Source organism: Odontomachus brunneus, unplaced genomic scaffold (assembly GCF_010583005.1).
Source record: "Odontomachus brunneus isolate Ranch 3 - 2012 unplaced genomic scaffold, Obru_v1 Obru_scaffold_095, whole genome shotgun sequence".
In the NCBI taxonomy this organism is placed as follows: Eukaryota; Metazoa; Arthropoda; class Insecta; order Hymenoptera; family Formicidae; genus Odontomachus; species Odontomachus brunneus.
The window spans coordinates 1,038,044-1,062,286 of record NW_022639545.1 but is presented as its reverse complement, the minus strand read 5'-3'; the positions used below and the strand labels follow the sequence as shown (position 1 = coordinate 1,062,286).

General features: G+C 35.4%; 1 protein-coding gene across 3 annotated transcripts in view; it reads left to right on the top strand.

The window, feature by feature from the left end:
* LOC116848431 overlaps positions 1-24,243 on the top strand; it is a 230,144-nt gene that overhangs the window by 148,235 nt on the left and 57,666 nt on the right. For all 3 annotated transcript variants that reach the window (XM_032824521.1, XM_032824520.1, XM_032824523.1), the window contains exon 2: positions 12,498-12,626. In XM_032824521.1, coding sequence (XP_032680412.1) covers positions 12,617-12,626 — 10 coding nt within the window. In that variant the 5' untranslated portion in view covers positions 12,498-12,616. The remainder of the gene's footprint in view (positions 1-12,497; positions 12,627-24,243) is intronic.

The window sequence follows — 24,243 nt, the reverse complement described above, 5'->3', positions numbered from 1 at the left end:
GAAAACAGAACAGAAAAACCTTGTTGGACAATCTAAAAAAAATACCGTGTTGAGGTTGCTCATTTTATCTATAAAAATTGTTAATCCTTTGAAATTGGACAATTTCGTTCACTAAAAAAAAGATTTAATAGTAACTATCAAACGTGAATAACAGTTATCAGATTTAGTGAAGAAGTTTCGACTCACATGTAGATGAATATGATGAAATAATTTGATAAATATCAATCCCCATGTTGAAAAAACCTCAAACATGAGTAAAATTTATTCAGATCAGTTTTCCAAACATTGTCATTCTTAGAACCATTGTTTTATTTATTTATTTATTTATTTTGTTTTTTTATTTATCTTTAATCAACTTTATTAAATCGTAAAGATATTAATTGATATCATTTCCCTCTCAATGATTTTTATTCTAATTAAGGGAAATATTAAATTTCATTTATTCTTCCGGAAGTTATGAGCAAAAAAGGATGCGCTAAGTAAAATCTAGGGTTTACTTTTCAATATTTAGGGTTCTAGAGTTACAAATAACTTTAACAAGACTTGATATCTGTTGCTATGACTATTACCAATTGATGTAGTACGTTACTTCACTAACAATTTAAATTATTTCTAGTTAAATAAAATCATATTGTTTAATAATATCACGTTTGATAAATATACAAAATGATCAAATGCTTTGGTAAATAGTAAAGCTATATAGTAATTTACTTCACCATATTAATTGGTATGTCTTTTATCAAACTATTTAATTGGTTCAACTAAATGAAAAATATCTTACTAATTATTTTGTAATTATTGCTATACACATTGCTATAGTGTTGGTAATCACTACCATATTTAACAGTATCTGATGCATCTGTTAACTATTACAAAACTTTCTTTCAGTATTTTCCACTTTATTCAATAAATACGATAAGCCTCTTTTGCACCAATCCAATAATATTATATTTCAATGTTACTAATACATTTCAATATGCAATTTTTTTTAGTAAAGAGCAAAGTATTTTAGAAATCGTAATTTATATTATGATTCAAGTATTATTTTAGTGCGTTTCTCCTTTGATATCTCGTTGCAATGTTATCGCGGCGTGTTTCGATGGTGAACGCACATGCGACCGTTAAAAATATCATGATACTTAAAAATATAAAAATACATTCTTGCTGATCTGACGTCGCTGCGGAGTGGATTCGTATGGCAATTAGTTGGGAAAAATATGCGCCCGACGAAAAGAAAGAAGAAAAACGCCGCATATCGCATTAGAGATTGCGAACGTTAAAATTGACTTGTATAAACTAATTAGCCGGTTTGCCGAGTTTCGTGTATTTATATCGAAATGAGCGCTCGCTCTAAGAGCCACAGCTATATCTTTTTATCTTTTTATTCGCCCTCTCTCCGCCTTCCACTCTTCCGCGCGCTACGGGAGTGAGTTTCCAAGGGTGACGCGAGCATATGCAGCCAGTCCGCAAAATCCGATCAGTAAGTGCGATTTATCGCGTTGCTACGCTTTCAGAAGAATTACGCGATATTTCTCTATTGTTTTTTATTCCGACTTAGGGATGGAGAAGCGGTTAGAGGATACTCTGAGTAGAGAAACACAAGTCGCGATAAAAAGAATTATTGCGACAGGTCTATCCAATTAATTCGAAGTTAATTAATTTTGTCGCGCGTGCAAATTGCTTCTCTCCAATACTTGTCATCTCCACACCGTCTAATGACTCTAATGGCTAAAAATGGTGTTTGCTTCTACGAATCGCTCATTCGAGAGAAATGTCATCCGCAAGCCATAAAAGGAAGCTGCGAGAGAAATTACGGCAATGATATCCCCCTTGATGTATGGTCGGAATCCGAGAAATCTACTTGTAAATGCTATGCCCGAAACAGACGTTTCGTTTTCCTACGCAAGGTGGGCCGTGTCGTCTTCGTTACGAGCGCGGTCATAGATCTGAGGGATTTGTCCTGTCGGCGACGAAATGTAAAACGCATTCGGAACACGCGTGTTATATATCGGTTCCGGTCTACCGCTGGAGGGGTTTCCTCTCAACAGGTTTAGAAACCGTTATGAAGCAAATTCCACGGAGGGTGGAAGCCATTTCTTCTTGATTCTTGTGTGTGGCTGCGCTTTATTTTCGGTCCCAACCGAACACGGCGTGAATTTTTGTAGAGCCACACAGCGACGTGAAAGCAAGTTACAAAAATTGATCATACTCAAACCGGCGATATATTCCAAATTTTCTATCAGCGGATTACAAACTGACAGGTGACTATCTCGCGTCCTGAAACGTCAAATTTGTAATCCGCCATTTTCCTCTACAAAGAAATCCATAAACCGGAAAATATGCCAAAATTTATAATTAAAATAATTCAATATTCTTTTATGCAATTTAATATAACATGATTTTATATTATATTTAATATTATTACATTATTATTATTACATTTAATATTATTATATTAAGTATTATATATAACATATATTATATTGTATTTTATAACAATTTAAAATATCGCAATATTGATATCAAGTATTGTAATACATTAATTATATATTATAATTGTTACGATGTTATTAATATTATATATTATAATATTATTACATTGCTGCCGTTCATTTGATATTACGGATTGTCGCGTACGCGGTGTGTAAGTAAAAATACTCGATAACTTTACTGAATCATGGAACGGCACATTAAAATAATCTAGACTAGTAATAAGCAGTTGAAGGATTGCGGCTCAGAAGCGGCATTAACCGGTAGGTATTAAGGGGCGAGCTACTTAATCCCTAATTAATACTCTCGCGCGCACATAGGCGCCAATCGCGGGGTCGCGGAAAAATCGGCGCGGCTAATTAACGAGATCGCCTTGATCCGCGTGTAAAAGTTACGACGTGTGCATGTGTGCGTGCGTGAGTGAGTGCGGAATGCACATGCTGCATGCTCGTTAATTTCGATCTTTATTTATTTATTTATAATTACGCGCGGATGCGCGAGTTGTATTTATTCCGCACGGTTACGAAGCATCATCGAAAACGTATCGAGCAGCTAAAAATTTCCAACGGCACGTTGATTGCAATTTGCGACAAAAATACATCTCGTTATTGCGCTCGCTGACAAACAAATTCTATCAATTATCTCCGCATTCGTGCGCTTGCGACAACGAGTTGGATTTCTTCCCTTTCTCTCTCTCTACCTAAATAAATACCTAACACATATTATCTAATATATAAAATAAATATATTATAAATATATTATAAATATATATAAATATATTATCTAATATATAAAATAAATATCACATCATCTCTCTCGCCCTCTCTTATTCTCTCATACTCTCTCACATTTTCTTTTTCTCTCTCTCTCTCTCTCTCTCTCTCTCTCTCTTTCTCTCTCTCTTACGACTGAATCTTGCGTGTTTTTATGTGCACATTTATTGCATTCAATCACACGTCGTATCGTGATTCGTTGGATATTGTGATGAGTGTACTGCTTATTTCTTGAGCCGTGAGAAACAAGCAGACTTCCATATACTACTAGACTGCTAACTCGCTCTTACGATCGGGCTGTAGAAAAGTGAGGAAAAATTTTAACGTAGTGTGAGTAGTGACAGCCATTTTGTTAAGGTAAAATTCAGTATGTGAATATAAATAGCTGTCACTTCTTGCCTCATCTGTAACTAGGAAGTTAGCAGTCTAGAAATATATAGAAGTCTGTGGAAACCATAGACATAATAGACATAAGATCGAGCGTTTGCCTTTATTTGAAGAGTGTTAGGTGTTATTTGAAGGGGGTTAGGTATGCATAGAAAAGGATGCATTGCGTTTTGGGATCATGCGTTTTCTCTCATTCGCGTATGTACCAGGTGTAGAAGTATGAAACCGGAATTTTTTTATACAAATAAGACGTCTGTTGTTCGAAAGTGATAAATAATACTTTATTCAAAATAATTTCCACTGTTTTGAACACATTTTTCCCACCTCTCTGGCAGTTTATGAATGCCGTGCCAAAAAAACTTTTCATCTTTTGAAGCGAACCAGTTATCTAGCCATTTTTCCACATTTTCATACGAATCGAAGCGTTGGTTAGCGAGAGCGTGTCCTAGCGATGCGAACAGGTGATAATCGGACGGAGCCAAGTCTGGAGAATAAGCCGCATGCGGTAGTAATTCCCAACTGAACGACTCGATCGTTTCCTTGACCCGTTTTGCTGTATGTGATGGGGCATTATCATGGAGCAAAATGACATTGTGTTGCCTTTTTGCATATTCTGGTCGTTTTTTAGTCAATGTTCGATTTAAATCGATCATTTGTTGTTGGTAGCGATTAGTATTGACGGTTTGACCAGGTTTCAGCAGTTCATAGTTCATAGTTCATAGTTCATAGTTCTTCGTTCCTCACGTCAAAATCACCACTTTTGAATTTTTTAAACCACTCGAAACACTGAGATTTACCAAGAGCATATTCACCGTAAGCTTCGACAAGCATTCGATGTGATTCTGCAGCAGTTTTCTTTAAATGATAACAGAAAATCAATGCTGTCCGCAAATCATAGTTAGTAGGCTCGAAACGTGACATGTTTAAGGTTATACAAAAATATACTAGAGAATGAAAGTTGGGGTTATGTTTGTTGACAATATTCGTCAGCTGTTAGGAGAATATAATAGCGCGGCAGTAGCGGTCTTACGGTCACTAAACTGAACGCTGGCACCATTTATAGGGGAATTCCGGTTTCATACTTCTACACCTGGTATATGAGCGTATGCGTGAGAGAGATGTGATTAAAATTGACGTGCACAATAATGAACTGCTACGTATGTTTGAAAGAACATTTGGTTAATTATTATATTAATTCGATGCAGAAGATATGTAGTTTTTAATTCCAGGTTCTCGTTCTTTCATTCTTCTTTACTAACTCTCTCACATATACACTCACATATACATCCTCATACACATGCGCAAATGAGAGAGAACGTAGGGTCTCAAAACACAGTGCATCTTTTTCTGCGTGAATCTCTACCCCCACTCCACAACGCTCGGTCTAGATATATTGGGTCTGTTTTCTGTTGCTGCACTACTGAACTGGTGCAATAAGTTAAAGTGAGACAACCATATATTTTCTCACTTTAACTAATTGCACCAGTTCAGCAGTGCAGCAATAGAAAACAGACTCAATATATCTATGGTGGAAACAAGGCAAGCCTGGAGCACAGGTAAAAGTCCCCAGAATAGTTTTCCTCTAAGAAGACGATACATCATCGTTTTGACGCGCGTACACGAGGGATGGCGCGAGAGGAGAACATTGTAGCCGCAATTTGCATGCGCTGCTTGCTCTGAATACCTCCTCTGATTGCTGTTGAATCAACGAATCTCCCCTGCCTGGGAAAAGAATCTCCCACGAGTTCGTATCTAAGCTCACTCGCGTTTGACCTGAAATCTCGATACATACATCGAGTTTCTCTGCAAGGCTCGGATTTCTATTATCCTGAGATTATTCTCGTCTCCGACGCGCATGAAACGATAGGTTAACAGCGGTGACCTTAGTTACGGTGTTAATTTTTACATAGACAACTTTTAAAGGGCGTAAAGTTTACTTTTGTAGTAAAAGCAACGATATCTAACAATAAAGAGATAATGTCCTCGCTTTCGAACTGTTGTCCTTTCGGAGAATGTGTATGACAGGCTCGGAGATACGATGCGGTTCGTTTTGTAGTGAACGTCGCGCAACAAGTTGAAAGGACGAAAAGAAGACGCGAGCCTTCTATCTCTCCGCAGTACTTCGCAAATATATCGTCTGAATTCTGATCCTGCTGTGCCTGAATTAGAGAGAAAAGAGCGCCTGGAGCGCGTAAAGACATCAAACGAACAGTCACGCCCGACCTTATGTGTTAACATGCATTTTAGGGTATACGAGCGTCTTGCATAGCACACGCACAAAAGGACGTCTTCGTCCCTCACGATTCGGCGTCTCCTTCCTGCTGCGACGGAAAGGAAATCAGGAAGTAACGATTGTAACGCTGTTCAAAACGTCAGTGAGGTAATACGCGAGACGAACGAGTCGTTTTCCCTAATTAACTGATAGACCTGCTGTCACAATTGTGTAACCTTACATGGAAAATTATAGTAATATATTATAAGTTCAATTTTTTTTCCTGAATGTAGTATGCTTCTAATTGGGATACAATAAACAAATTTATTTAACATTTTTGCTACCAGCTGGTTCATTCGGGGAATTCTTTCCACAGACTACGTTACATTTGTTTTCATGTAATTGCGTAAAGCAAATTTGATTTGTTTATATGCGGATATACAAAAAAAATGTTGTCATATATATGTGACGTTGATAACGAATATGTTAACTTTCTAATCGTGTTCGTTTCGGATATACTTTGACCATGTTCAGGGTCTAAATAGATCCAATGATAAGAACTCACTATTTAATTGACATATATATATTTTTTTATATCTTTTATTTTAGCATTATATAAAATGATTTAATACAATATACTGACTTTTTCTAAAATAACTCGAAAAGTCGCAAAGTATCATATTTGTATTTAGAATATTATAAAAACTGTGTGAACTTTGAAACTGCTCTGAGTCAAAAAAACCCAGAACACGGTTAGAAGGTTAAGCAAAATTGAAAATTTGGAGTAAAGATAAATTTGGAATGAGAGATTGTCACACATGTGTAACGTTGATATACTAAAAGAAGAAATACCTAAAAATTAATAAATACTTATTTGTGATGGATACTAAAAAAACAACACTTATACTTCACCAATGTACAGTAAAGTTAATTTTACAATGCGGTCAATTTTGTACTAAGGTGTGAAAAAATATAAAAGAGAACAAATATTTTGTTAAGGGTGTATTGCCCATATATCTAAAAAATAATGAACAAGTTTTGAGAAAATTAGAGATTAAACTATCGCAGCTAAAAGTGATCGCAAACAATTTGATATTGATTCAAAACCTAGATGAGGCATGAGTTATTCCACTTTGAAGAGTAAGTCCAGTAAATATAACAACGTCAAATGATGCATTAATGACGATCTTTAATATCGATAATACATCTTTTTCATATATAGATATTAGTATATTCCTAATCTTTAGTTATTTTTGCAAGCACTATATGGATAATGTATTCCTAAATTTATGAAATTACCAAAGCTCGGAAGCTGCTTCTTACTTCCACGAAAATTTACTTCTTTACCTGTGAAGTTTCCAATGCTATTCCTCGAAATTGAACTGTTAAAAGATTATTGATAATGTTAAGATTGGTAAGATGATATTTTTGTCGTTGGACGGTTAAACGAATCGATACGCTCGACGCGTAACTATACAGAGCGCGACCCGTTATTCAGAGTGGAAAACCGTCGGGGAGGTGTCAGTGAGTGCAGGATAAACTCGCTAACCACCCGCTGCGATCAGGAACAGAAGGTGGACGAAGGATTCTCGCGCGGTCTCTCCATCCGCCGTGGTTGCGAACTAGAACGACTTTGACATAATGGTGGCCAGGAGAGGACTGATTATTTGGCCCAAAATGGATCCTGTAAATATTCGGGATGGTCAGCGCGTGTCCGAAAGACGTGGTTCGCAAGAACCAGCGGACCCTCTCAGCGTGAGATCGATTTCGCCGGGAGCCGCATCGAAAAAGAATTCCGGGATTAAACGTTGACGTCGGTCGATTAAGCGCAAGTACATCCCTCGGTTGCAATAACGAGACTGTACATAATTGGATGAACTCCCGAGGGAACTGTAAACGACAGGCGGATCGCGTATCAGCTGTTTTTGGTGCAGTACAAAGTGACGTGCATCATATATTCTGCAATTTGAGAAACGCAGAAATTTTTGCAAGTGAAAAATTTTCTTAATACCTTTCAAACTAATTGCTATATAGGATATTTTTATGGTTATAAATTAGCTGTAGATATTTTTATTTAGAAATATCTACGCGATCCTCTTTTGCCTCCCTCCCCACTCTTTCTCTTTCTGGATCTAAGATAAGAGATGGTAAGTATATTAAACACTCTTCAAATTAATTGTAGCACGTTTTCATGATTGAATTAACTGTGGATATTTTCTTTCGAAAATATCTACTACACGCTTCTTTCCCTTCCTTTTTCTATGTTTAAGATGAAAGACGATATAGGGTATTCAACACCCTTAAAAACCTAATTATACTGTTGTAGTACTTCTTCATAATTAGATTAGCTGTAGATATTTTCATTTAGAAATATCTAGGACACGTCTTCCTCCCATTTTCTCTCACACACAGTCTCTTTTTCTCTTCTCCCCTCTCTCTCTCTCTCTCTCTCTCTCTCTCTCTCTCACTGTGTTTAAGAAGATCCATGGTGGATGTAGGGTATTGATAAAACGGAGAATAAACTTGCGCTTAAATTTGCGCTCTAATCGTGCCGCGCGAAGTGATAGGCGGCCACCATGGATCACTTCGCCTACTGGAATTAATCAACGACGGAGCATCAAAGGGTTGTAGGCTACCCACCGAAACCGTTTGTTTATCGTCTGCTTGGCGGCACGCCGGTCCGTCTGATCGTTCTCTCTTTCGTCGTCGGAAATCGCCCGATCTGATACCGCCGGTCTGCGCGTTTCCGAGAACATCTTATATTTCTAATCGGTCCACCAACTGACACGCACCAGCTCTCCATTCACGAGAAAATCCGGTCTTGCCGTAACTGATCGATATCGCGATGGACGAGTGCTTGCGACGTAACAACATTACACTTCACCACGAACGGTGTGAACATTCCTCAGATTTTTTCCTTATCAATCCATACTTGTCATACACCAAATAAGTCGATATCCACTATCAAAGTGAACCGGTTTTTCATGGTTTTCCTGAAAGATCGATAGATCTAAGTACTACGAAACAGAGATCGATGCGATAATGAGATATCATATAGATTACAAACGCGATCCACTTTCTTCCCGATCTCTTTGCATCTCCCGGATATCCCGCGCACAAGCAACAAGAGTGCTATGCAACGCGATAAAGTGCGCAAAGAGCGAGCGATAAAAAGTGCACGGTTGTTGTTGCACTGACAGAAAGAGAGATAGGGAGAAAGAGAGAGAGTTTCTCGCCTCTCTCGTGGAGGCTCCTCGACTCCCTCGGCTCCTCGCGTTGTGTAAACATCGAATGGACGTCTAGTTAGTTTACACTTTGTTTTAGAGATGTTAGCCAAACACGCGCGCCTCGCTTTGAGCCGCCGCCACCAGCCGCGGCTTACGAACGTAAACCCACATCGCGGCCGAGAATATTTTTTGGGCTTTCGCACACGCGCGTCCGTCGTCGCACACACGAGGCGGTAGCGGACGTGGATGAGAGCAAATCTTGAAAAGGGGTCTTTCCCTGCGAAAAGACGATGAGATGAACGAGGATCGGCGGGCAAGAAACGCGCGTGTCTTGTTCGCGGTCGGCTTCTCAATGAAAATATGATTTATCGGGAACTTCTCGTCCTGCTGCAAAAGAGTGAAGAATAGGTGACCAGACATCCCTTTTTCCCCGGGACAGTCCCGGGTTTTCCTCCCTTAGTCCCACATTTTTTTCGAATGCTATCTGGGACGCCGATTTGTTCCGGATTTGGCAAAACTGTCTCGATTTAGAGGATTTTGCCTCTTCTTTTTAATTTTAAGTAAGGATAACAAGTTTTATTAATAGCAATAGTTTCTATTTTTATTGTATGCAGCAGGCCTTGTTAAATTATTTTTCACTTGTCTATATATAAAATATTGTTTCATATATATAATTTTCAATGATCTCTTTTCCTTCCCTCCGCTTTACGCATGTATAAAGTGTCTTAGATTTAGGGCTGTGTGGGAAATCTGGTCACTTTACACATATATGTATATTTTCCAATTAATTACCGTATGTATCGCGTGATGAAATGTATATTGATTCAGTTTTACTGTCTCCTCATGTGTGTGCAAATTTATGTGTATGTTATACAGAATCATACTCTCCAGAAAGAAATTTTAATTTTTATGTGAAAATATCATTCAAAATATTTTTAGATACAAATTATTATATATTTTCATATAAAATCAAGATCCTTTTTTAAAGGAAATGATTCTGTTAAAAAAATATTGAATATAATATTTTTACATTAAGATATATTTTTATATATAAATATTATATTAATATATTATAATCTCTAAAATATTTTATATAAAAATAAGTTTTATTATTTTCTAATATTTGGATATTCATCTTTAGCTTTTGGTTTTATAAAACGAAGATGATTTCGTAATAAAATTAGCTATAAAGAGGATTTTTATCAACCGTCGTGAGAAGAAGCCATCGAAGGTTCATTAAAGGTTCAACAAAAGGTCGACTCGCAAAATAGCTACGTCGCATTCCGTCGAGAATCACGCGGAGTTCTCGGTAATGCGAGCGGACTCGGTTAACTAGACGCGCTCGTGTAAACCGCCGTGTTTCGGTTTATTTACATGTCGCTCCTTTAACTTATGGTCGGTAAAACACTCGTCGCCGATCGCTACTTGACTCGAGACGTTTCGCCGAAGCACGAACCCGAGGGACGTAAATTCTATTTAACGAGATTAGGAAACAGCTTATGGGAAAACAAAGGCGCGTTCATCCAAATGATTGGTCTATCGCTGCGGTATCTCTCTAATATCTTACGACGTTAACAAATCAAGTTATTATCACGTAACAGCGCTCCAATAATAAAATGCGAGAAAGAGTCCGAGCATGTCTCGTGATGCGCGAGAAGAAATTTTTTTTTATCAACGATATTCTTTAATTCTCTTGTATTTATCTATTAACAATATCTAGTTTTTGTATTAACGATATTCTTTTATCAATTTTATTCTTGTTTATTTCGACACGAGCTCTGCTTCTGTACACGTCTTCAAATTGTAAATCCAAATGTGTTATTTTTAAACGTATAAGAGTGTAATTCGGCTAAAGTTCTTTTAACACGTTTCTCAAAATCATCAATCGCTTAACACACTTAACACGCTCATGACGTGTAAATTATAATTTAATCTGTTTAAATATTTTAAATGATAAGACATGCTCTAAATTTCTTGGAGTGGAAATCTCACTCGAAAAATGGAATGACAATCGAGTCATTCAAATTAAATTGACTTCTCATTTTCTTATAGAGTGAATTCCTTCACTCTATATCATGGAGTGAAAATTTTCACTCTGTATCGTGAATTTTTCCTCGACAAATTGAGTAACAACCGTCATTCGAATTAAAATGACTTTTCACTTGTATGGAGTGAATTTTCAACTCGTGAAAGAGTGAATAATTTGAAAACAGCGTATATACTGTTATAAGAATCATTTCCATTAGTTAGTAACAGCGGCTCGATAAATAAGGCGAATGACTCAGAAGCTCTCAAGTTCAAATCCCACTTTTATGGTCAACGAATTTTTCCAAGCTATTTATAAATGGAATTAACTAAATAGCACACCATTAAAAAGATTGCAATCAGAGGATCTTAGCAACCACAAACAGGATAGAACTAAAGATTTTCTTTTTTACCTAATCATAAAAATTCACTTTACTTGGAGTGAAATTTTCACTCTAGTTGGAATGAAATATTCACTTTTATAAAAAGTAAGATGTCACTCAATTCAAAGTGGCAGTATTTTCACTGTCACTTGTGAATAAATATCCACTCGTTTAGGGTGAAACTTCACTCCAAAAAATTTAGAGAGTAAGACGATATGAAACACATGAAAAGAATCCCAGCCAAAATGACACGTTTGGATTTGCAGTGCAACCTCGTCACTTTCGACATTCCGTCCCGGAATCCTCATTTCTCACTAATGATATCTATATTTTATATCAACAATAAATTTTATCCCCAATTATTCCAATAAACCTTCAATTCTTTTATTTTTCTTTATTTTTATCACGAAATCTTCCTTTACACGCGTCTCCATCCTCATTGTCACGTGTCGTCTGACATTCAGCCCGAACTCTATTATATTTTCATTTCCTTTCGACCGCGTCGGGCCGCGAGTCTCTAACGAGGAAAGCATAACGCCCACAACAGCGTGCGCGGCGAATGATTTCCCGTTCAGTCTGCCAACACCGCGTCTTTTTCCGCGGCCGGACGACTTTATTCCGCGCTTCCTCCTGGTGTCATCGGTCCGCCATTGAATGGGAGGTCAGTTAGAGATCCCTGAAAGGCTCCTTCCTCGAGGGTTCGCCGGCGACGTCTAGTGTATACATATACATGTATTCGCGCACAGAGGTCATTGTGGCGGCCGACTTCACACAGAAGGCAGAAATCATACAAAACCAACCCATCGGTGGCTTCTTCTTTATCCAATCATCCGCGCATTCACGCCCCAGGGAGTTGTGCTCTCGCACCTTATACGCCGGCCATTCCGGACGTATCCATCACTCCGAGCTCCTCGGGGGTCGCGTGTAATGGATGCTCCACGTGCAGAAAAGGCGAGCGGAGCTCGACGAGCGAATTTCATCTCGATGTTCTAATTTCCAGGTGCGCTCATCGGTCGGACGACCAGTCGGCAGGTGCGAATTGTCGATCAGAGCGGCTAACAGCGCCACACCAAAGCGCCTAACCTAGCGAGACACGCGTAACCCGGGACAACCGAGGATATGCCGAAGGGTGAGTTCTGTAGAACGAAATTTCCGGCACTCCAACACGCGGTCCCATCGAGCCCCACTGAGCTATTCTTCTGCACGCGTTGGTCCTCGTTACATCCACTACGAATTAGCGCCCGGGCCGTCGAAGACAGTGGACCGTTGTGCATAGGCGGATGAAGGAAAGCAGATCTCGAGGAAGATCATCCACTATGTGTACATGTATCGGATTACGAGGCCGTCTAGAGGCCCTCGGGATCGTTACAAAAACACACTGATCTGATAGTATCGTAGCAATTTTACTTCTAAATCGAACACTATACATATACACTGGCTCTCGAGATGCGGCAGAAATAATATTAGCACGCACAGACATACACGAGCGCGAGCAGATAACGATTCAATTGAAATGGTATCATTAGAGATTCATTATCTATATATAGAAAATTTGAATTCTATTAAGTTAGTATCCCGAACAGTCGTAATATAAACTCTACCAGAAATATAGGCGCTAATTATATCCTACATTCACGATAGTGAATGTAAATATCTGTGTAATTTGTTCAGGATGTTACCTTCATAATCCTCAGTTTAATATCATATTACCACGATAAATTAAAAAAATATACATATTCCATGTAAGAATTCGGTAGAAATTTAGAAAAAAAAATTTACTCTCTCCATTCTCACGCTTAAGTTTTATGTCGAAGATATTCTACAAAAATTATAACAGGAACACTGAAGAGAGAGGATTATATTACTACATCATAATACTTATTATAAAGCGCAAAAATATTATTGTAAGTTATAAAAATATCATAAAAAAAATATTTTAGTACATTTTATATTTCTATATTATATTAGATTATATTACAAATATCTATTATATTTATTGTAAAAATATTCCCCTATTCTCCTGATATCAAAATACTAAAATCGGCAAACTGGAAATCTCAAAGGACCTCGCACAAAACCTATGGAAAATGGTTTTCGGTCAAATTGGCTGAAATTTCACTATATTATAGTTTTCGCCATGCTGATAAAAAGTTATCATTGCACCAAGTCCTAAAAGTCAATATTTCCCAAGATATAAAGGGTCAAAGTAGTGAAATATGTCATCCGCAGTAGTAAGACGTATGTTATAAGTATAAGTGATATATTGATATTTATTCACGAAATAAATAAAAATCGATTTTTACACACACACATATATATATATATATATATATATATATGTAATAAATATTTAGTTTCGCAATATATATGTATATGTATATAAGTTTTTACAAAAAACTGTTTCAGATCTTAAAAATATTGCGGAACTAAATATTTATTACATATATATGTGTAAAAATCGACTTTTATTTATTTCGTGAATAAATATCAATGTATCACTTATACTTATAACATACGTCTTACTACTGCGGATGACCATATTTCACTACTTTGACCATTTATATCTTGGGAAATATTGACTTTTGGGACTTGGTGCAATGATAACTTTTTATCAGCATGGCGAAAACTATAACATAGTGAAATTTCAGCCAATTTGACCGAAAACCATTTTCCATAGGTTTTGTGCGGGGTCCTTTATATCTTTCTCTCTCGAAGAATTTAGCACCACAATTCCTCTGTTGGCCAGACTCTGATTATAGGGACTCTAATAAGAACGTATGTTGGTACCATCTGTTAGGAAAATCCGCATTTCATAGGTATACACCTGGTAATGCAGGCGAACTAAAATTAGTATAGTAAAGCAGAAGAAATTATCGATAGAGGAAATGTGTAATAAGTGGTAAAGAAGACAGAATAGTATACAAGGGATAGAAATAGAAGAGGAAAGATACGGAGTCATCGGATGGGATGCGAAAGCAAAATAAAGAAGGATGATACCGGGACTGGTGGCATAGTAAGAAAGATGCTATGGAAGTAAGAAAGATGAAGTGCAAAGAACAAGAGGAAAGTTATAGAATATGGAAAACTGCTTCTTGGCGATGTAAACTGAAGGAGATATATAAGTAATGAAGGAAAAGACATAAAAAACATTTCATGGAGTTGGTAAGAAATATAGAGTAGAGTAAGGAAACTAACAAGATAGGGAAGAAATTTGGTGGAAAAGAAGATGAAGAGGAAATAAGGAGAGTAATGAAGAGATCGAATAGAAAGCGAAAAGTTAAAGGGATAGTGCACAGCTGAAGGGAAGAACAGAATCTGGAGTATTGTTTGTGTGAAAAAGAGAGAGAGGGGTAGAGAGGGGGAGGAAGAGAGAGGAGGTGGGGAGGGGAGGGAGAGGGAGCAGGGGGAGCGAGAGAGAGAAAGAGAATACAATATAGTAACAATATAGTAACTGTTAAGTGAAATAGGAAAGTGTAATTAAATATGATAGAGAGAAGAGATATAAGTGGCGTAAAAATTAAATGAAAATTAAGAAGATTGTGAGAAGAGATTATATGAATATTTAGGTAACGGGAATGATATTGTAAAGTTTTATATAGAAAGATAATATAACTATAGGAATTTTAATAACTAAATATAGATAGAAATAAGGAATGGATGGACCGAATAGCGAAAGGTCCCGGGTTCGATTCCCGGCCCAGTTATCATGCTTTGTGATATATTTTCTCTTATCTCTTCTTCTGTACTTTTCTTAAAGGTTAAATGCTGCAAATTTTCTTTCTATCAAACATAATCTTCGTTTAAGTTCTTGCAAATCGTTATTTGAAAGAACTGTAAGACTATAATTATAAATCTTGTGTAAAGGAGTTAATGTGGAATAAGGAATGGATGGATGTGTGTAGATGTGTGTGTAGGAAATATATCTGCGCGTGATAATATGGCAAAACAACATTGATACATACTATGACGTTCGAAACAAACAAAATATGTAGGAAAATTTATCTCGTGTCTTTACGTAAAAGAGCTTGCGGTGTGATTGAAACGACTGTGCTCTACGAGGAACGAAAGAACGTAACGTGACGTAAAAAAATAAACATTTATTATCGCTCGTTCATCTATTCTACGAAAAATTAACGAACCTTTCCTCGCTTCGCCTGGCGCATATTAATTTCAAGGAGATCTCCGATATCGGAGTAAAGCTGATCCGTCGTGGAATTAATGGCGCGCTATAAATATTGATACCGGCTGCGAGTGTGACGATGTACGCGGGCATAAACCCGCGGAAAAAAAACGCGTCACACTATCCTTTTATCGATGTAACCGAATGCCAATTATCGACGCCTCCGAGAAGCGAAAGGCGAAACCTTATAGCGAGCCTTCTATGTAGCTACCGGATTTATATCACGCGTATATAAGCGGGGAATGGGCGGCAACATTTTTACATGTCGCCTCGCGATCTTCGTCTTCAATATTTTTGCCAAGCACGCACTTCCCCAATGGTAATCCCGAATTAATGAAGTAAGGGTGCAACCGACGCGAACGACACCGTCTCCTCCGTTTCCCCCGTTGTATCTCGTTGCTTACAACGACACGTGGGTGGTGAATACCTTGTTAAGAATTAACAGTGGAGACGAGGCTCGTTAAAATTTCGACACCTGCGTACGTGTTTCGCGGGGTATCGACGATGCGATCAAGCTAAAGGGTGCCAAGAATTGTACTGGCGTACGACAATTCGTATTGCAATTCGTCATTTTCGCTCTCTTTATACGCCTAGAAAATTTTTGAAGGCATTTTTCAAAGGTTTTTTTTTAATGTAGGATGTAAACCGAATTGAGGTAACACGCGGCATCTTGACAATAACATCAATATAAGAAGACGAGAGAGAGAGAGTGTGTTGGAGCAGGAGTCTGGGTAACTCAGTGGGATTTAAAGCAGTCGCTCGGCAAGCGAAAGACTCGGGTTCGAGTCCCGGCCCAGCAAACTCCGGCTTCCGATATACTTTTCTCTCTGACTCTTACACAAAATACAAATATTTGTCGTTTAATTATGTTTAATAGCCCTCACGAATTAATTACATAATATTAAATTAATATATTCGTAAAATAAAATCTTATTAGTAGAATAAAATCTTTTAGTAGAATTTTATTGTATATGGCCTCAAGAAGATTCTTCTAAAACTAAAAGAAAAATATTCTCCAAAAAAGAAGACAATAGGTTCTATTCCTGTAATTTCATAATCTGTAATTTCTAAGTAAAAACTTTTATTAAAAGAGTATTCTTCTAATGAAGTGAACTAATCGGAAATCTACTAGATATTGTTCTAACTTCTTTCTTTTGAATGTATTTACTTGAAACAGATTGCCTTTTTATTAAAAGAAATTTCCATTAGAAATAAAACTTGTACTTGTAGATACATGACAAAATTTCTCTAATTTTAAGAATATTGTACTTAGAATATTTTTCTTTTAGTATTAGAAGAATCCTTTTGAAGTTATGTATAAGAAGATTCCATTAAGAGGATAAGCTTGTATTTATTTCAATGTTGTATCATTGTACTCAAAATATGCATTTTTTAATTTATGTTCATTTATTTCGTATTTTTCTTTTTACAATTATCGACTTATTAAAATGTATTTAGTTTAGTACGAGGATAAATTAAAGTTTAGAAAAATTTGGGCCATCCCGGGAAGCCTAACAAAGCTGTCACTTCAATTACGATCTCAGATTTAAACTGTTAACTGTTAACGATTGCTTATCACAATATAATTTTCAGACAATACTAGACAATCCCGAATAAAGAGTGGAAACATAGTTTACAAATGACTACCCTTGCCTGGTTTGACTTTAATAAAATGAAGTTAAACTTGACCCTGGTCAACTCGTCTCTCGTTTTACATTACACAAAGCCATTATTAAAATATGGCAATCGAGTTTCTTACCTTCTACAAAGTGGAACGGGAACATAAAAATATAATAAAAGATAAATAAAATATAATAATAAAAAATCCGGACTTCTCTTCTCTGTCTCCCAATATCAGTATTATACCTGCAAACATTTCTGTTTCTTTTATTTATTTCGAGGAAAAAAGTATATTTATTTTGTTATGTATATATTGTAGGTATATTGTATTTAATTTTAAAAAATAGAGTGTATTTCTGTTTGATGTCGCACATGCAGAATTTATCTCGAGGAGTGAAGATTGTCGCGGCAGCGATATCACGATTGAACATGATACGCAGAAGTTACGCCGGACGCTGAGGTGAATTGAATCAGTCGGACGACATTCTATGATCCATCTTTTGTGCGTGCAAATATTGCCTTTCTTTCGCCAAGGCGGCTGCATTAGAACCAATCGCTTTATAGCCTCAACGAGTTGTCTCGTTTTGAGTGCTTTGTCTGTCAATCGCCTTTATCAAGGCTAAGTGTCTAGTGTGGCCCACAGACCAGGCCACTAGTATGTCTCAACTTGGTCAGTTTAAGAGACTAAATTTCCATTTTTATCCCGTTCTATACGTTTCCCTTCCCTCATATTTCCAGAAAATCGCGTTCAAACGATATACAAAAACGTTCTCTCACGTTGTTTCCTAACACACATTGAGAGAAGAAATATTTAAAAAATAAATATTTATATTCGATGGATATTAATAATATATTTACTTTAATATAAATTTTATTTTAATTTTTATTTTATTTAAGTAATAAAATAAACAATTGCTGCATGAAAAGCTAAGATTTTAAGAAAATTTACACTGAAAAAAAACACTTGAACATTTATTTCTGTGATGCACAAACCCTATAATTAAATTCTCAAATACTTTTCTTAGTTTTTTCTTATTTCAGAATTATTTTATATTAACGTAAATACATATATATTATTAGCACCCATAGAATAAATGTTTTATTTTTTAAATATTTTTTTCTCTGTGTATTTTGTACAAATTATATTAAAGCTGCAATTATAAGAAATAATAAATTATAAGAAACTGCAAAAATAATAATACGAAACGGCAAAAACACAAATTATATAACGGATAGAATCATTGTTAAATAATTGCCACATATGCTAACAACGGCTGATCACACGATTGATAGGATTGTTTCACGACGGTTTACACGGCACGCGCCGTATCGTTCTTCATCTCAGGAATTGTCCAATTGTCATACGGTTCTCATGAGCGGTCTATGATCGCGCGTTGAAAGTTCACAGAGAAGATCTCTAATTCTCACAAAGACCCACGCCGCGCTCCGTGCATTGGCTTATTGTCCAAGATAACTCGGACAACAACAGACCACCCCTGGCATTCGTAAAGGCCCGCTGTTATTATTTTTATACGTCACTGAGGGACCGCGCCGTCTGTCTTCGAAGTAATCCAGATTAGATACGACGAACAGTGTGTGAAGGGGTCTGATCCGAGAATTCAGGTATTTTTGCTGGCACATTGTCGTGCTGGGGAGTTTTCAAAAACCTGCGCGCTGACAGGCGCAGCTCAATGCTGTGACGGCCAACTTTGACAGCGGCGCGTCCATAATCATCTGCTGCCTCGAATAAATATTTATCGTCTACTCCCACCCTCCCTATTTTTTCAAGAAGTTTTCTTCAATTTCTTTCAAAAACGATTCTATTTTTCTACATTATTTTATCACACATACTATTGCTCTATTTTATTATATAATGCGCGGCTCTATTTTTGTGATATTTAATTTAATATAACTTTTTTAAAGATATGTTATTTTTGTAATATTATAATTTTTTTTAGAAATATTTCATGATATCTTAATTTATATAAATTACGAATAAATGGTTAATCGATCTGTGATGCCAAATTCCAGTCTGTGCTGCCATCTCAACGCTAAATTTCGGATATATTTTGGTTTTTGACTCTAAGAGGTTATAGAGGTATGCAACATTAACGTAACAGTTCTAAAATAAAAATGAAGATTACAGGAGTGAGACAAATCGCTGGATAATTTATAGATCTGAAGAGCAGACAATTGAACCCGTTTTACCACGCGTGTACACCTACGTCCACATTCCCGACAAGTATCGAAGTCTTTCCGGTAAGATCCACTCGGATTAACATATCGGTGCCGCTTAACTTTTTAAGTTCGGCAAATCGCATTAGGGGGAGAGCATCCCCCGCTTGATCCCGAAAGTCCTCGGACGGACGGACGGCTCGTTTTGAGTCAGCCGTCGACTTGACTTCTTCGTCGACGTGGGGAAACTTCTCTCTGTTCCCTGTCTCCCACGCTTTCTTCTCGCCGGGAGTTTAACGCGATCGCCACGGAGATCACTTCCATCGGCGGTTCCACGGTCGAGCCGCGAGAGATTAGTCGGTTGATCTGAATCTCAGAGAATAGGGCGTCTCCGTTGATGCAGAAAGAAGGTGCGGAAGGGTTAAGAGGATATCCTACTGAAAGAGAGGAAGAGAGAAAGAGAGAGTGAGAGCGCGGCAGATGTGTTCGTGAGTTGTCACGAAACGTCGAGAAAAATCGAGAAAACTTTGTTGTTCCGTCAAGACTTGACGGCCCTCAATTGCCGTTTGAAATTCATTTCTTTACGTGTTTTTCCACTTCACTTCGCACTTATGAATTTTTCGATAAAAAAGCATTGACAAAGTATTTCATTCTTTTCTCTTTTAACCGCAACTACAATATTCCAAACAAACTAGATCACTTTTAATCTTTCGGGTGTAAAGCATTTAAAAACTAAATGATCTCTGAGGACTGAATACTTGGGATTGTCGTATGTCAATCGATGAGATATAAAATAAATTCTTTAAAACTCGATGGCACTTTACCGAGACAAGTTAAATTTTACTTATTACCGTCGCTAAAATATGTAAAAGAACATGAATATAAATGTCAATCATAATGTTTGCCTTGAGAGATATAAGCAGAAGAAATTAGACATGTGTATGTCGATTAAAACCTAAAATTTGTTAAATTAATTATTAAAAGATATTGAAATAAGTAAATATTTCTTTACTTTACATTAAAAATTTGTTACTTTTAATAAAAATTTATATTTTTATATTTATATTTATATTTTATTAATTTAATAAAAATTTTTATTTTTGTTTTTATAATGCATATTTATAATTTTTGTTTTTATAACACATATTTTATTTAAATATATTTAATATTACACTGAAATAAATATTTAATAAAACGTATTGAAACAAATTGTTTTTTTAATTCAAATAAAATTTTTTTTAAAATCACTATATTTTTCTTTCAGTGTAGTATATATTTAAACAGTAATATACATTTATGGTAAACAGTACATGTATATACAGTATGTTTGATAAGAGCGTGTACGGCAAAACTCAAAAACTTAGGATAATACATAAATTGAAAAAATTTGTACACATTATGCATGATATAGACTGCGATGCTTTATTATTAATAAGTTGTCCAGTCGCCTCCATTATCAATAATTGACTGGCATCTCCGAGGCATACTTTCTACTAATTTTACAGCATAATCTTCAGACAAAGATCTCCATATAAATCGAATCTGTCGAATTAACTGCTTGACGGTCCATATTTTCTTTCCTCGGAGCTTAAACTTTATAAGCGCCCAAACATTTTCAATTGGATTTGCATCTGGCGACTGTGAAGGCCAATCCAGTACGTCAACGTCATTTTCTTGTTTCCACGCAGTACAAAGTCTACTCCGATGTTTCGGATCATTGTCCTCTTGCAGTAGCCAATTTTCATTTTTCCTCGTAAACCACCTTTAGGCAGATGATAATAAAGCTCTCTCATATATTTGGACCATTTTAGCAGCATCCAAATTTTGTGTAAAGATGTGTAAAGTGCCAAATCCCTGTTTTGAGAAACAGCCCCAGACGTGCACCTTTACCGGATGTTTAACGGTCCGCTCGATGAGTCTATTGGCCTGGGTAGACCAGACACGTCTGATAGAAGACTTTGCCCAAAACGAAGCTTCATCTGAAAAAATTACGTTGCCCCAATAGCGGTCCAAATTTTCTTTTGCCCAAGCAAGTCTTTTTTCGACGTGTTTTTCAGACAGCAACGGTTTCGTTATCGTGCTTCGAAATTTCACTTTATGAGCCAGTAAACGTCTTCTTATAGTATGATATATTTAGACCCTTTTTAAGTAAAACTGCTTGCCCGTCCCGCCACGCAATGATAAACAAGGATTCTTCTCAAACACCCGTAAAATCATTTTGTCCTCCTTTTTCGTCGTTTTCTGCACAGAGCCACGATCCGGCAAGTCATCAACGTTTTTGACCTCGGAATAACGTTTCACCCACTTACTCACAAACGCCTTAGACTTCTTCATATACTTAGCAGCCGCTCCGCGCGACATTTTTGGTCCTTTCGGATGCGAACATAGAAACACAGCTTCGTAACGTGATGCGTACGCGGCACTCATGTTGAAATACGCCCTTTTGTGACGAAAGTTAAACGATAACTAAGGCTTTCTAGACAAAGCATCTTGGGAGAAGAGTCCCGCTATTGGCTCGCGTTCATATCTCCCCTCTAACGGTTTCGAGGAAAAAGTTTTGCCGTACACGCTCTTATCAAACATACTGTACGCGGAGGAGGGGCTTTGCTTCTCCCTCAACCCCAACCTCCTCCCGCCTCAACTCAACCAAACCCAACTCATCTATTGAAATATGCTGGGTTGGGTTAGGTTTGATTAGATTCATAGAATTTCATTTTTCAGTAGTCGAACGGTAACTATAGGAAAGACTGTCGTATCATCATTCCTTACTGTCGTACTGTCATCATTCCTTACAAGTACGTTTCATATCTAATCTCAACAATAGCTTATTTCATTCCGGTAAGAAATGTAAACAAAACAACTTACGCTTATCGAACGACATGAAAATAGGAAACTATAATATTAGTATATATAATATTAGAAAATTACATTATATTCCCAGACAGCACAAAGACGTTTTAAAAACGTATTAAAAACGTATGTACTGGACGTTGTGTACGTATTTAAAACGCCCATTTCAGATCCACAAATGTTTTTAGGATATTTTAAAAACATCCGTTGTTACTTTTATGGATGTTTAAAAGACATCCGAATTAAGGACCCATTAGATCAAAATTGGACGTTTTTAGAACGAAAACAGAATGTTTGTAATTTTGAATATTGAATGTTCCTAACCACTAAAAGAATATTTAAAAGACATTTGAAAAACCATTTTTAAAAACGTTAAAAATAATGAGATATCCAGACAGCACAAAATATTTATAAAATATTTACAAAATATTTATAAGATTTACTTGAATATTTTATAAATATTTACCAAAATATTTCATAAATATTTTTATGACCTTAGCTTCAATGGATCATAAATATTATAAAAATATTTATTAAAATATATACATTTATATACTTTCTTCTCTTTTATAAACTTTTCTTAAATTTTTAAAATATATATATTCTTAGTTTTTACTTTATATTGTTTCACACGTTACTTAATTCAAGTTAAATTTTACTTCGAAAATTTGCTTACCATTGCCGAGATTCGAACCTGTGACCTTTGATTCTTGAGTCATTTATTTTATCTACTGCGCCATTATCACTTTTAATGTTCGAAAAAATGTTTCCTTTTTTTAATATTTAATAGAAGTTTGACATTCATTGAATATTAAAAAAAACGTAATATTTTTCCAATCCGCTAAAGAAAACATTTCTTAATGAAAAAAGAGAATTTTCCAGACAGTACACAATATTTATGATAAAGATTCATAAATATTTAGGTCAAATTATTTTTTAATTTTTAAAAATTAATATTTTATTTACATAAGTATTTTATAAATATTTCTATACATAAAGAAAAAAGTATCAAAATCTTTATTCAAAATATTATTAAAATATAGGCTAAATATTTTATACAATATTTATAGTAAACAAAAAATAAATATTTGTAGTAATATTTTGTAAATATTTCTACAAATATTTCTACATATTTATACATTTGTAAATATCTCTACATAAAAAAATAAATGTAATTATTTATAATAATTAAATTAATGAAAAAAAATAAAATCGAAATATAAATTGATAATGTATACTAAAAAAATTCTTTAAATTAAAGAAATATATTTTGTTAAATATAATTTCTTAACTTAAAGAAGTTGAGAAACGCTTTGTATTGTATACATATGGTATATTCATGTATGAAAACAAATGATTTATTTAAAAGAAGAGAATAGAAATGTTTTAAATGTAAAATGTTTGAAAAGTATGTGAAAAGTATATTTAAAAAATATTTTTTTTCTTGTTTGTTTACATTTTTACTTGTTTCAAAAGTAAATAAAATACAAATAAATTATTTTGTAAATTTAAATAAATTGTTTTCTGAATAAAAAAAATTTTAATTTAAAACACAAAAAAGATATTTTTAATATTAGAAAATAATTTATTCAGATTTATAAAATAATTTATTTGTACTTTATTTACTTTTAAAACAAGCAAATATTTATTTAAACATAGTTCTTATATAAAAAAAAAAACTAATTTTCTTCTTGTAAGGAAGTCATTTTTTTTAGAAATTTATAATTTTACAGCTTATTTCACAAATTTAAAAAAATATTACTTTATATTTATTACATATTTTCTAAAATCTAACAATACTCTTTTAAGTTAAGAAATTATATTTAACAAAATATGTTTCTTTAATTTAAAGAATTTTTTCAGTATACATTACCAATTTAAATTTGGTTTTATTATTTTTTCATTAATTTAATAATTATAA